The sequence below is a fragment of the Vidua chalybeata genome, chromosome 7 (assembly GCF_026979565.1).
Source record: "Vidua chalybeata isolate OUT-0048 chromosome 7, bVidCha1 merged haplotype, whole genome shotgun sequence".
In the NCBI taxonomy this organism is placed as follows: domain Eukaryota; kingdom Metazoa; phylum Chordata; class Aves; order Passeriformes; family Viduidae; genus Vidua; species Vidua chalybeata.
Window position 1 is genome coordinate 1,631,086 of NC_071536.1, and position 14,977 is coordinate 1,646,062.

Consider the following 14,977-nt stretch of genomic DNA (forward strand, 5'->3'; position numbering starts at 1 on the left):
TCTTAAGTAAAAGGTTAAAATTCAATACGTAACTCTACAAGCTAAAATATAAATGCTTAATTCATTTTGTTAACTTAACTCCAAAAATCTCTGTTTCACCTGGATGTGTTCCAGGACACACTCGATGGGGGCCTGGAGCGACCTGGGCTAGTGGAAGGTGTGCCCATGGCAGGGGGTGGGACGGGATGAGCTTTAAGGTCCCTTCCAACACAAACCATCCTGGCATTCTAGAAAGACCGGCTCTCTCTTTCAAAACAGTTGTTTTCTGTCATGGATTTATTGCAGGGATTTGGGATATCCTGCCATGGTTTTATTGGAAAGGTTCTGGGATCTCCTGACATGGATATATTAGAGAGGTTTGGGGCTCTCTTTTTATGGGTTTATTAAAGGGCTTTGGTGATCTCTTTCTGGATTTGTTAGAAGGGTTTGGGATTCTATTTTCATGGATATATTAGGTGGGATTGGGATCTCCTGCCATGGCTTTATTGAAGGATTTTGGATTCTCCGTTCATGGATTTATTACAGGGGTTTGGGGATGGACTTTCATGGATTTATTAGAGGGGCTTGGGGATCTATTGTCATGAATTAATTAGAGGGATTTGGGATCTCCTTTTATAAATTTATTATAGCAGTTTTGGCATCTCTGTCTGGATGTATTAGAGGGATTGGGCATCTCCTGCCATGGATTTATTAGAGGGGCTTGGGGATCTCTTTTCATGGATTTCTAAGAGGTAGTTTGTCATCTCCAGTCATGGATTTATTCCAGCCTTGGCCGGTGTGTTGTAGCTACTCTAATAATTCCCACCTGAGTATTCCCTAATAATTCCTGATGCCGGGATGGCCCAGCCTGCACCTGACAGAGCCATCCACCTTGGGAAAGACCTACAGGATCAGCCAGTCCCAGCCTCACGCCAGCACTGCCATCATCACCCCTAAACCACGTCCCCAGGTGCCACATCCAGGCTCGTCCTGGACACTTCCAGAGACGGCGACTCCACCACCTCCCCGGGCAAATTATTCCAATGCTTCCAGTGATTTTTTTTTTTTTTTTTTCCCCTAATACCCACTCTGAACCTCTCCTGGCATAACTTGAGGCCATTTCCTCTCACCCTTTCCCTTGGGACATAGCAAGACAGCGTGACCCCACCCCAGCTCCTGTCAGGGAGATGTAGAGCGCGACAAGGTCCCCCCTGAGCCTCCTTTTCTCCATGAACACCCCCATTTCCCTCAGCTCAGGAGAGTTTTTAGCCCCTTAACAGCTCTGTTACCCCTCCCTGGACAGGGCTGCCCCCAAATTTGTGCCTTTTCACCCAAATCCAGACTTCCCACTCTCCCTTTGCTCAGGTGCGAGCAGGGAGTGACTTTGATCTCATACTGCCTTGAACCCAGCAAATTCCAGAATTCCTGGCTGGGATAACCTGGGATAACCAGGCCAACTGAGGGAGCCTCTGACAAGTTCACAAACACTGAGGTACTGATTAACTTCAGCCATCCCGGGATTGCCTTTGCACCCATTCCTCACGCTGAAGGTTTGGATGGAAAATTCATCCTGCAGCAGGAGGGAGGGGAGGGCAGGACATTTCCCTGCCAGCGCTCTCCTCATCCCAGTTCAGCAAACAGCTGGGGTGCCATCACAAAATACATAAATTAACTTTGGTTTTTTGTGAGAAAATGCTGTTTGTTGAACTGGTCAGCTTCCCAATGCCCAGTTCCCAGTGTGCTTTATAAACACCTGAACATATTTAGCACTTGTTACTGTGATGTTTTTCCTTTACAGTTTATACTGGAGAGTGTTTTAGTCTCTTTTACCTCAGAGCTTCTCCCCACTACTCTAAAGCTCAAAAATTTTGTTTTCTGAAAAGCCATCCTGACATAAAACTGCTCTCTGCCACCTTCCCAATTGAAATAATTAAAGACACTGGGAAAACAGGGAAAATCAATAAATAAGGCTGATATGAGGAAAACAATATGCAGTTCATTTTGGAGCATTGACCGTGGCATGAAGAGAGAGAATTTGTGTGCCTGAGGGATGGAGGCTGCATGGCTCTGAATATCCTAAATTTTTAATTTTGCCATCAGTGGCAATGCTGTGAGGCTGGGGAAATCACGTCTGTGCTGAACGTGCTCCTTTGCTGAGTCAGGTCTCAAACCTGAGGCTCCAGTGGTTGCTAAATCAATTTTAGTGCTGGTCTGGTTCATGGTGGGGAGGATTTTTAAGCTACCCAGGGGCTACCTCCCAGCCTGGGAAACAACTCTGTAAAGTGAGAGCTTGGGCTGTACAGAGAGAGGTCAGCCCCTCTCAGCACCCCTTTGCGGTGTCCCTTGCACTGAGGAGATTCCTGCCAGCTCAGAAGAGCCTCGAGCCTTGTGCTGAGGGTCTCCTCCTCCATCCCTGGAGGAATCACCTGAGGATCCGTGTCTCCAACACGAAGAGGCTCTTTTCCATTTGTTACTGTGGGCTTGGCAGTTGTTCACACCAAGACTGCCTCCCTGGGTGCTGGCCAAGGTGTAACACAAGACACAAGAAAGATGAGGAGTCCTGAGGGATTTTCGAGTAGCACACTGAGGAGCTAATGGAACATCGAGGAACTCCAGTGACTCAGCATTGAAAAGATCACCAAATCTCGGCTTTCCAAAGTAAGGAGGGAAAAGACAAAATAAACTACCCACAATCCAAAGCAGTGAATCATTAACAACAGGAACATCAAAGAGCACAGTGCAACAAATCCACCCATCAGTTGCTTTCTGAAGAATCTTTGGGCTACAACCTGCAGGAGAAATCTCTTCCAGCCCCTACTCCAACCACAGCAACATGGCTTTGAGGCTTTGCTGTGCCTGGATTTCCATCCTCCTCCTCCTGCCCAGCCTCTCGGACGGGGGGAAGCTCCTGGTGGTGCCCATGGTGGGAAGCCACTGGCTGAGCATGCAGGAAGTGGTGCAGGAGCTGAGCGAGAGAGGACACGAGGTGGTGGTGCTGGTTCCCGAGGTGAGCTGGCAGATGGAGACGACGCAGGCCTACAAGGTGCTCACGTACCCGGTGAGGCAGACCCTGGAAGAGCTGGATGACGCCTTCCAGGAATACGTCGCTGTGCACCTGACGCAGAAGCCTTTCCCCTTCAATGCCCTGGCGATGTACAAGGCCTCGGTGCATGTTTTCAGCACCTTCTTTGGGCAGTGCAAGGACCTGTTCCACAGCCAGGAGACCCTGAGGCTCCTCAACCAAAGCGGCTTTGATGCCATCCTGACAGATCCGGCCTTCATGTGTGGGGCCATCCTGGCTCATCATCTCTCTCTTCCCTTTGTGTTCTTCATGAGGGGATTTGGTTGCAACCTTCACTTCGCAGCCCCACAGTGCCCAAGCCCTCCGTCCTACATCCCGAGACTCTTCAGCTTCAACTCGGACCACATGAATTTTTTCCAGAGGGTGGAAAATGCCCTAATTTTACTCCTGGAGCTTGAGTACTGTAACAGTTTCTATGGAGAAGCGCTTAAGCTTTCCTCAGAAGTTCTTCAGAGGGATGTGTCCCTGATGGACCTCGTGAACTCCGCTGCCGTTTGGCTCCTGAGGTTTGACTTTGTGTTCGAGTACGTCAGGCCAGTGATGCCCAACATGATCTTTGTGGGGGGGATCAACTGTGCTAAGAAGAAACCACTGCCTAAGGTAACATTCCTTCGCCTACAAATTGTACATTTCCCAATGAAAAGTCATTATATTGTTCCAGGAAGTTTATTCCTATTGATTTTTTTTTTTTTTTTAATTTCTGGGAATAATTTAATTCATTCAGGTTTGGGCAGTTGTATTCCACAGGCTGAAGCCAATAATCTTGATAGGGACTTATTTGAATTAATGAGGGTTTTGTAACAAACCAAACAAAAAGGGGATTTCATCTGCCAGATGGAAATTACTGTCCTCAGTGAATGTGTCTTAACCACCAACCGAATCCAGTTTTGATTTCATTTTAATAGCATCTGACATCTATTTCTTTTATCTGATCAAAAACCCAAGAGCTATGTTTTTGTTTTTAACTCCAGGCTCAACAGCATCAGTTTATTCACTTTAGTTGAATTTTCATGACATATTATTTCTAAACTGGCTGTCTTTGTTAACTTACTCCTGTTTGAGGGATGAAATAGAATTGTTGTGTTGAAATGGCAAAAAATAATCTTACAATCCTGGATTGGGTGAAAGACACTTGAATGCAGAAGTCAGATAACTTTTCATTCATACTCCTTGACATTTGCTCTTACCAGAATTGTCCTGCAGGGTCTTAAAGCTAATCTAGAAATCTAAATCTATTTTGAAAGTCAACATGCAATCTCTAAAATGGTAACACTGGACAGTTCTTTCCAGGCACAAAGCAGGACACAAATCTCTCTCCTAGGAAATTGCTCCCTCACTTCTGATTTGTGGTCATGCAATATCTCTGCACAATGTCTTTGAGCTGGAGGGGTGGGATTTTTCTTTCTTATTTCAGATTTCTTTTATGCTCTTTGACAGCCTGATGGAGAGCCCTCTAAACTTGATAAACAAGGCAAAGAATAATGTTATTAACTAGAATATTAGGATAAAATTATATCTAAGGTATTCTATCATATTAGAGCTCAGGAGAGTGCTGCTAGTTTGAGATTTAAGAGGCAAATTCTTGCTGGTTCCACAATACAAGTCTTTACTTTTATATTCTGAGGGTCTCTGAGCTGCACAGAATTCGTAAGTTTGCTACAAGGGTAGAGACATCCTGCCCTCATTTTATCCCTGCCAGCTCCAATCTTCACACTCCTGTTAGGTGAAAATCACATGTTCCACACCTGGAAAAGTCTTCTGTAATTATAATTTATTCAATCTCTTTTCTAGCTACATTTAATGGGAAGGAAATTTCGGAGGTATTTCTCCTATTTCACTTTGAATAGTGCTCAGCAGCTGAGTGTAAACATGAGTAAAGTGAGTCATAGAGGGAAATGAAATCTGCCTGTTCACACATGCCAGTAAAGCCCTGGGTTGGTCATTACTGTTCAGCAACATAATCCTATGAGAAGAATAACTAGTTCTGCAAAGCCTATTGAACCCATTGCTCAACAGGTAAGAAAAGAAAAAGGATTACTGGGAGAGGGAGAGAGAAGAAGAGATTCAAATTGCAGATTCTTTCTCAGACAAGGAACCCACAGGCCTTTTGTTACACCACTTCCATAGTTTTCCACAGGCAGGGGAATGGGGCACGGTGGTGTCATTCCAGATAAGAGCTTCTCTCTGCTGGATCTAATGTGGTCCCATGGAGGAGCTGCTCTGAGCTGAAGGAGCTTGGGCTTGTGCAGAACTGGCCCTACTTGCCTTATCCATCTGGGAATCCAATCCTAAATTGTGTAAGGATCATCACAGAGGTTGTGGGAGAACTTGAGAGCACAGGGCTGGGCCTGGGGGAACACAAACTGCATTTACACCTTGATTAAGCTGCCTCAGGCTGATTTCCTCTTGCCCTGCACTTTGCATGGGGATGTGTCTCAGCAGCAATTACACCTTCATTAACAGGCAGAGAAATCCCAAGTTTCCAACTCCTCAAGTGTCTGGAAGTTTAACACAAGGCTTGCAGGAATCAGCCTTGTAGGAATCTTGGCTCTAAGAAGTACCTGAAGGCTGGCATGGTGATATTGCAAATCAATTCAAACTGTGAGCCCTGAGACACTCTGGTGACAGTCTCATCTTTAGCCAAAGTTAATGCAAAGTTTCTTTTTTGGCCAGCTCAGAAAACCAAAGTTAGCATGATTTGATTAAAGCAAAGGTCAGGAATTTAAGCTACAGTCACCTCTCAAAGGTCTCCCTGTTTTTTTCTAACCTAAACCTCCCAGTACTTATTTAAACAACTGGACAACTGAAAACATTAACCCCAGGCTGAATTGGCAGTTACTCAAGTAAAGAAAAAGTGTAACTGAATAAACACCTTTTTCTCACCAGCACAGGGCTTAGGAGCACAGATCCTGCTTTATAACCCTCTCCATTTTCCCAAGGTTTCTATACATGGCTTAGGATGAAGCGATAGGCGGAATAAATCAATAGACTCCACACCCTGGGGTAGTTATGCAGTGGGTATGTACATCAGCGCCCGGCACAAGTGAGATAGCTCTCCAAAACTTGTGCCCCGAGCCTCACTCTGACCCACACCTTTATTCCCAAAGATGTTCCATATGCAATACACTGCACAACTTTCTCATGCATATTCAACCCCTGCCCCGCCTGTCCTCGCTTCTCATGCTAAGTAAGTCCACGCCCTTCTGGGCACGCGTGGTTTGCTGTGGTGGTCGTACGGGGGTCTCTCGGTGGTCCTGAGGCTGAAGATTTTGGTCTTCCTCATGACTGAACTTCTGAACTTTTCCTCTCTGTGCGTGCGCTTTCGGTCCTTTGGCGCTTATCTGAGTACGTCTGTCAGTCTTGATAGGCTTGGAGAGAGAGGAGCTTCTTTATCTGGGTTCTTTGCCTCCTCTGGTATTGTTCTTTATGCAAGAAGCTTCAGAAATTTGCATTTTCCTATGCCATTTGTACCAGGCAGAGGTTTCTTAAGTAAAAGGTTAAAATTCAATACATACATAACTCTACAAGCTAAAATATAAATGCTTAATTCATTTTGTTAACTTAAGTAAACTCCAAAAATCTGTTTCAAGGAAACAGCTGCCCTTGGAAATTATCTGTGTTCTATTATTTGCTTCTTGCTCTCACAAAAATTTCTATTCCTTTCCGACTCATATAATTGCTTTTATGAGCTGTTTTTCTTGAAAGCTAGTGTTTCTCCACACTGTGAAAAACCTGAGGGGGAATCAGGCAGGTTCCTGTCAGTAGCCACCAACCTGCATTTCCCAGATGCTGCTTAGTACCAAAAAAAGGGACTGGGTTCAGTTACACAAGGACTCCTACATGGATAAGCCCAATCCATCATCCAGAAACCAGGGATCACATTACATTGAATCACAGGCTGGTTTGGGTTGGAAGGAATTTTAAAGGTCTTCCCATTCCACTCCCTGCCAAGGGTAGGGACACCTTCCACTTCCAAATCCCAGGTTGCTCCAAGCCCTGTCCAACCTGGCCTTGGACACTTCCACGGATTCACAGCTTCTGTGGGCTTCACCCCCACACTCTCGGAGCTGAGCAACCTTTTCCTGCTTGCAGGACCCAGAGCCTAAGTGGGTCAACAATCTCACCTCACAGCAGGGAAGCAAATCCAGTGGATGAAACCAACACTTCCAGGCTGCCACAACAAATAGCAGGTGTTCTTGCTGTCGTTTTAGTGGTGCTGAGGTTTCTGTTTGCTGCTCTCTTTCCTTAGTGCCACGCAGAAATCCACACATCACAGCCACTCCCACTCACAGGTGAACAGTTTGAGAAAGTTTTAGCGCCTCTTGGAGCTGAAGCAGTCGTAGGGTGAGGGGCCCAAACCCTGCAGAGCTGCTCCATCACTCCCTGCCAGCTCCAAGAGACTCCCTGGAATAACCCACACAAGCTTTGTCACTTCTGAGAGGAAAACAAACCTGCAGTCCTGGCTCACCCAAGCCTTGACGTCCTTGGGTATGCAATGGGGAAGGCTTTCCTCCAAGCAGGCACCTGGCTCTCTCACATTTGGAATCCTCAGTTCCTCAGCTCCTTGTTTGCACGTAGAACGGGAGCTGGTAACAAGCACCACACCCTTCAGAGCTGAGAGGGGTCCAGGTGCCCTTTGCTACTCATCATGAAAAACAAACACATACAAACTTATCTGTTGCTTTGAAAAATGAGCTGACTGTTAATTTTCTCAGTAATAATTACCCAGCTTAGATCTGACCTCAGCTGATCCTGTGCTAATCTAAGAACTTCATCCTTCCTTTGTTTCTCCTGCCTTTCTAATTTCTCTTGCCCTTCCTGTTGCTGCCTCATTTTCCCAGTTTTTGCTCTGATGGTCTGGTACAAAAAGTAGGGAGCCTGTGGAGTCCATAAGAAAGTGTGGCCATCCTTTCAAGAGACTTTTTCTCTTGTAGTCAAGGGAAATGAACTTGTATCGGTTGTTTTCAGCCAGCTGGTGTTGACACTGAAAATCCAATTGAGGCCAGAGTAGAAAACACACTAAGCAGCAACTTCCAAGTTAATTTGGTCAGCTCTTGTCACAGCAGTTGCAATGAACTCTTTGCATCCAGATTTCCTGCATTTAATGACAATTATTTGTAAATCTGTGCTGTGTCCTGCTTTCAGTCTGTGCCATCTCCCACCTCTCCTGTGCTGGCCCTCTCCAGAAGTTGGTTTTCCATGTCTAAGGGTGGTTCCTCCATGACCCATGTGACAGAGTGGAGCTCCTCAGGGCAGTCCCAGCCCCCTGTAGGTGTCATGAGACAAATCCCTTTGCCTCAGGCTGTCAGGATTTGTTTCTCCTCACTGAGGATGCTGGGAGTCCCAGCACCATTTATAAAAAGAATGGAAGAACTTTGTGCTGATGGCAATTTCTCATCACAAGCACTCCTTCCTTAACACCTTCCTAAAGGCTTTGCTGTGGCATTGCTTTTACTTTCACAAAGACAAAACATTCCTGCAATGGGATTTGTGAAAGGTGTCACACCTTCTCCTAGATTTTGTTTTGCTCACAATACCTCTTGAAAAGGGTTTTCAAGACAGCAACCAAAGACCAAAACTCCTTCTTTGTTTCCCTGTGCTGGCCTCCTTTCCCTTTGTTTGCCCTGACCCCATCCATTAGTTCACTTTTTCAGTGTAGTGCCAGGAGGAAAAAAAGCCAATCGGGATTGTTCTCCTCAGATTTGGGATTGCTTGGTACATCCTGGTGGCCATGGCATCCTTGTAAGAGGTGCAGGTTTGGCTGCTTCCAGGGGGTGGGAATTCAACACCAGCCTCCTGTCCTCAGGAATGGACTTGCATCCATTCTGCTGGGTGTATTTTTATTATTTTCTCACCGTGTATTTACCAGGTCAATGGTTTTAACCATGAATATTGTTACAACATAAAACCTTGCTCTTGGTGTCACACACTTAGTGCTGACAGTGTCTAAGTGCTGATAGACTTTGAAGCTTGAACATTAACAGAAAGTACAAACGGTTTTCTAAGCACACAGCTTCCCTTCCCTTCCACAAACATAGGCAAAATCACAGGCTAATCACAACCATATCAGGAAGTTAAATATTAATTTCTGCAGCCAATAAATATCCTGCTTAGTCTGCATGGGCCATCGTATAAAGGACTGCGTGGATACCTCCGGAGCAGAACTCTCTGGATCACTCCCACCGAAATGGCTCTTTTTTACCGAGATACCTGGATACTTCTCCTCCTGACACTGTCTTTAATCCTGGCTGAAGGTGGAAAGATCCTGGTGGTACCTCAGGATGGAAGTCACTGGCTCAGCATGCGCCCAGTAGTGGAGGAACTGCAGCAAAAGGGACACGAGGTTGTTGTGGTTGTACCCTCAACCAGTCTGTATATGAAGTCAAAGGAGCCTCAGAATTACGCAGTCAAAGTATATCCAGTACCTTACACAGATGAATACTTGGATGAAATGTTCAAGGCCTTAGTTAATGCCCATTTTATTGAACAGTCTGTTTTGAATATTGTTCTTACCTCATATCAAAGCATGATAGAAATCTCCTCAGTCTTCTTCACCAACTGTAAGAGCCTTCTGCAGAACGAGGAGCTGATGCAGAACTTGAAAGAGAGCAAATTCGACGTGGTTTTCACAGATCCCATCCTGATGTGTGGGCCCCTGGTGGCTGAGTACCTTTCCATTCCTGCCGTCTACTTCCTGCGGGGCTTTCCCTGTGGAATGGATTCTGCTGCTACCCAGTGTCCAAGCCCTCCTTCCTACGTTCCCAGGTTATTCTTGGATAATTCAGACAGCATGGTGTTTTCCCAACGGGTGAAGAACATGCTGGTCAATCTGCTGGAGCTCTTCTACTGTAAGCCTATCTATGATAACTTTGAAGAGCTTGCATATGAGGTTTTCAAAAAGAGAGTGACAGTGACAGAACTCCTGAGCCGTGGATCCTTCTGGCTGATGAGATACGATTTTGTGTTTGAGTTCCCGAGACCAGTGATGCCAAACATGGCTTTTATCGGAGGGATTAACTGTGTTCAGAAGAAAAAACTGTCTCAGGTACAAAATTTTCTTTGATTTTTATATTGAAAAGGCAAAGTATAAATGTATCATAGAATAGCAGAATGGTTTGGGCTGAAAGGGGCCTTACAGATGATCTCATTCCATCCCCCTGCCATCCTGGGCAAGGGATGTCACACACATCCTTACATCAAACCCTGACTGACAACAGCTTGGTGTTTAGAGATAGAAATCCTTCATGATGCAGAAATGTTATTTCCTAATACCCAGCATTCAGATTATATCACATCCTGACAAACCTAAAGCCTTATCAGACTTAATTAGGAGAATTTAAGTGACATGTAGCTTTTATGCAAATGATAGTCTCTTTCGTTGAACTCAAGGCCTTTGCTATCCTCCTTTCCCAGTTGTCTCAGCTGTGGACTGTCCATATATCCCCTCTCCTTTCATCCACAGTGAAGGTTATGGGACTGAAGATTTCACCTGTTTTCTACCACAGCCATCCACTGGATTGATTCCTTTCCATCTGCCTTTATTGTCTAGGTGTCAATATCTAAGCCCCAAAAGAAATCATCTTCTAGTTCTATCCTCCCCTTCTCGTCTAGGTTATTGAATTAGGTTTTAAGCTTTCCTGGGTATGGCTATCTCCTGTAAATTTCCATTTTGGCTTTTGTGCACCAACCTTCCCGTGTTCATTTGGCAGCCAGTCTGAGGTTATGGCCTGCCTTCTGTGCATCTCCTTCCTCTGAGCTGCTTGAAAATCCCCATTAAGTTAAACCATGCTGGAAGCTACCAATATGGATCAGCATGGGTGATGGAGCTGCTGCTCCTTTTGGAGGGTAGGTTCTCAGCAAAAGCCAAGATTTCCACCAGGCTTTGTTAGGAATCTGCAGAAACTGCATGGAAACAAAACACCAGCAAGGGTTTAAAGCCCAGAATGCCCTGGAGAAGGAAAATGTTTCCCAAATTCACCTACTTATCAGCTTTAATGAGAGGTTATCACCAGCTCTAAACCCCCAGCAATTTACTACCAAGAAAGACCTGGACACAGGGTTGAGGTCACGAACTGACCCAACTTTGGTCATGAACTGACCCCTCACTGGCCGTGAACGATCCATGACTTTGTGAACTAGAGAGGTGTTGTTGGTCTTTGTTATCTGGGGTACAAGGGTGTTGTTATCTGGGGTTATTTGGAGTACAAGGGGTACAAAGGTGTGCAAGTTGCTCTTTTGCAACTTCATTTAATACCTGATAGGATAGGGGGTTAGCTGAAATGTATATCAAGAGATGAGGAAAGCTTTTCTGCTGGCTGCGTATCTTCCAACAAAATGCAAGTTTGCATTAAGGAAAATTAATTTTTCTCAGAAGTGCCAGCTGGTTTTGGCTTTTGAAAAAAAAGCAAAACCCAAACCCCAGGTACTCTTACACTGATTTCTCATATTAATCCTTACTATAAGTTATGTTTCACTGTATTACTTTCATCAGTTTCATTAGGAAAGGAAATGTTTTTAAAAAATGCTAAATTACCTCAGTCTATGACAGTCCTGTCAGCCTTCAGTGGCAGCGATGGACAAGAGTCCTTTCAGTGCTCTCTTGATAGGCAGAGTCCTCCCATGTGGGCTCAGCAGTGTTTCTGCCCACCCACTCTGTGGGTGCATTTTTTTCATGGATTTTCCCTCCATTTTGCCATCAGACCTCGGGCGTGCTGGGCTGGTGACAAGAAGTGCCACAAAGCTGGGGTCCTGCTGAGGGCAGAAGGTGGCATTGAGCCAATAACCTTAGCTTGGCGTGTGTGAAGGTGACACACCTTTCTTGACTCAAAGCCACCTTTGAAGCCCCAACCTGCTCTGAATCGCTCCTAATCTTTCATTGCTTTCTGTGACCTCGTTGCAAAGGTCTGGTGAGCCGAAATGGGAGGCGAGTCAAAAGGGCAGAGGTGGAGCACGGCTAGAAAAGCTGGCAAAGCACTCCTGGCCTCTCTGGTGCGAGGCTTCCTCTCTGCACGGCCCACACCATGCTGGTGGCACTGCTTCTCCCCTTCCTGTGCCTCCTGAGCCCGGCTGCCGCTGGGAGGCTGCTGGTGATCCCCATGGAGGGCAGCCACTGGCTCAGCATGAAAAAAGTGCTGATGGAGCTGAGCAAGAGAGGGCACGAAATCGTGGTCATCGCACCAGACAACAAAATCCTGATCGATTCCTCAGATGTCTACGAACTGAAGACCTACCCTGTGCCATTGATGAAGGAGGACATGGAAGAACAGTTACGCTCCTTCAGTGCAAGAGTTTTCAGCCAAGAGCCTTTCCTCGTGAGATTCTGGAAGCGTTTGGAAGATTACCGGAAGAGTGGGACCATGTTTCATGCTTCGTGCAAGTCCTTGCTGTACAACCAAGAGCTGATGCAGTACATCGGAGACAGTCACTTTGATGCCCTACTCACGGATCCTGTTACACCCTGTGGGCAGATCATTGCCCTGCACTTCTCCATCCCCAGTGTTTTCTTCCTGAGGCTGGTTCCGTGTGCCTTGGAGGTTCGCGCGGCTCAGGGCCCGGACCCGCCGTCCTACGTCCCACGCATGTTCTCGGAAAACACCGACCACATGTCCTTCTCCAAGAGGGTGAAGAACTTCCTGATTGCCCTTTCCGAGTCCTTCATCTGCAATATTGCCTATTCTCAATTTGAGGAGCTGGCCTCAGAGTTCCTCCAAAAACCGATGACAATGACAGAGATTTTAAGTCATGGGTCCATCTGGCTGAGGAGAATAGACTTTGTCTTTGAGTATCCCATGCCTGTCATGCCCAACATGGTTTTCATTGGAGGCATCCACTGTGGAGAGAAGAAGAAGCTGCTGTCTCAGGTCAGTGGCTGGCTGGGAGAGGTTGTGGCAGTCACACACCTGCATGATCCAAGTGAGGTACTTGAGAGGGATGTATCTTATCTCTCTCTTGGTGGGAAACTATTTACAAGAGCCTGAAGTGATGGCACAAGGGCAATGGATTTAAGCTGCCAGAGGAAAGGATTAGAGGAGATACTGGGAAGAAATTCTTCCCTGTGAGGATGGTGAGGCCCTGGCACAGGTGGCCCAGAGAAGCTGTAGCTGCCTCACCCCGGATGTATCCCAGGCCAGGCTGGATGGGGCCTGGAGCAGCCTGGGATAGTGGAAGGTGTCCCTGCCCATGGCACAGGGTGGAATGGGATGAGATTTGAGGTCCTTTTCAATCCAAACCACTCTGGGATTCTACCTAAGGATATTATTTAGTTTAAGACTTTCTGTACAGCCAATCCACATAAAAACCAGGCCAGGAGCACAAGGTGTGATTCCAGCTCCTTTCTTTAGGTCTGCCCAACATGGGGATTTTGTTTGGTGATGGCATCACATGCTATACTGTGTTTAATTCCAGCTGAAATCAGGCACAGAAATTCTCAGGCAAGAATTAATGCCAAAATGGGCTGGTGAATTATAACAGCTCTCCCAATAATTCTTTGCCTCATATAGAAGGCAGGAGAATATTTCTTCAAGAGTGTTCATTAGCTGCTTATCTAGTCAGAAAAATACCTCACTGGGTCATGTTGAAGAACATCATGTTCTCTGTTGTGTACCAGCAGTTTTTGAGTCAAAGGCTCATGTTTTGTGGTGAAGGTCTTGGTCTAACAGCTTCCATGAAAACCAGCTAAAATCTCGCTGCTATTTTACGACACATCCAGTTTGGATGTGGAAACGTTGATGGGTGGTTGCTGGGGAATCTTGTGGTCTAAAAAGCCTTTGATTAGCTTGCTGGTGCTCAGGGTGTTCATTAGCTTCATTGCAAATGATGATTTGTATTCTTGCTAATGTGATGTGTATTCTTGCTTGCTTGTGCTGTCAGTGGAACGGTCTCATGTGAAGCCAGGGATTAAGTGGAAGAGGAGATAAAGGAGTAGGGAACTCTCCTCAGCAGTGATGGATCTGTAGTGTCATGATAATCTCTCAGCAATACATAATTTGGTTTCCTAAAAAGGAAAAAAAATTATCTTTGTGAACGTTACTTAAAAATCAACAAACTCTCTTCTTCCCTCAAACTTTTTTCACTTGTCAGCCTTCCCAAACCCCTTAGAATGGATTCTTCTGGCCTAGCACCACTCTTACTCTTCCCTCAAATTCACAGGCTTTTGTGAACACGAATGAGAGAAACTTCACAAGAAAAGAGATTTGCTTTTTACACCTTCCCCAGAGCCAACCTTCCCTACTCTCAGGCTTTGCTTCACTCCTCCAACTTCCCTAGTTCAGCTTCATTGAGTTGTTTGTTTCTGTTGCTCTTCTTTTCTACAAAAGTCTCTTTCAAATTGTTACCAAGCCCCCCTTTTATCAGGGCAGTGCTTTTTCCTGTCTCTTCTGCTCATCAGAGCTGCTTAACATCTCCTCAGGGTCAAAGCCAGGCAGATGTTCTTGGAAAGCAGCAGGACATCCTGCCTCCAGACAAATCCATGGTGCAGCTCCAGCTTGGAACCAAACTCTTCTCTGAGGGCAAGGCTCCCTCTTTTTTTTTTTTTTTTTCCCAGGGGTAGATATCATAGTCCAGCAGCAATATTTATTGCAGAAATACTGATTATTCACACCTGATTTCCTATCCTGTCTTTCCCAGAAGGAGAAAATGATGGAGAGAGATAGGTCAGGATGAGAACAAGGAGTGGTGCATGTGACAGCATCAACCCAGTGGTTTTCCTTCACTGCTGGGAACCCTCTGCTTCTCCAGCATATTAAATTTGTACCTGGTGGTGCTCCTGAATCCAGTGCTGAGCCATATGTAAATCCCAGAGTCTCTTCCTAAGTGTTTACATAGATATTGTGTTGTATAGTGGCACACACTTTTACAATTTTAAACATGAACTTGCCAAGCATTTCAGAACAGCTGTAAAATCCTTCTCAAAAAGAA

General features: G+C 45.7%; 1 protein-coding gene across 1 annotated transcript; it reads left to right on the forward strand.

Annotated features, from left to right (window-relative positions):
- The first annotated feature begins 12,081 nt into the window (after positions 1–12,081).
- LOC128790633 (UDP-glucuronosyltransferase 1A1-like) lies at positions 12,082–14,722 on the forward strand. Its single transcript, XM_053947552.1, has 2 exons — positions 12,082–12,921; positions 14,687–14,722. Exons 1-2 carry the CDS (start codon positions 12,082–12,084, stop codon positions 14,720–14,722), a joined length of 876 nt encoding a protein of 291 aa, XP_053803527.1.
- Positions 14,723–14,977: the final 255 nt, after the last annotated feature.

What these genes read in the sequence shown, in the direction of transcription:
- LOC128790633 (XM_053947552.1), top strand. Translation starts at nt 12,082, where the DNA reads ATGCTGGTGGCACTGCTTCTCCCCTTCCTGTGCCTCCTGAGCCCGGCT. An exon ending in AGAAGAAGCTGCTGTCTCAG is followed by an intron (nt 12,922 to 14,686) that starts GTCAGTGGCTGG and finishes TGTCTTTCCCAG; the next exon opens with AAGGAGAAAATGATGGAGAG.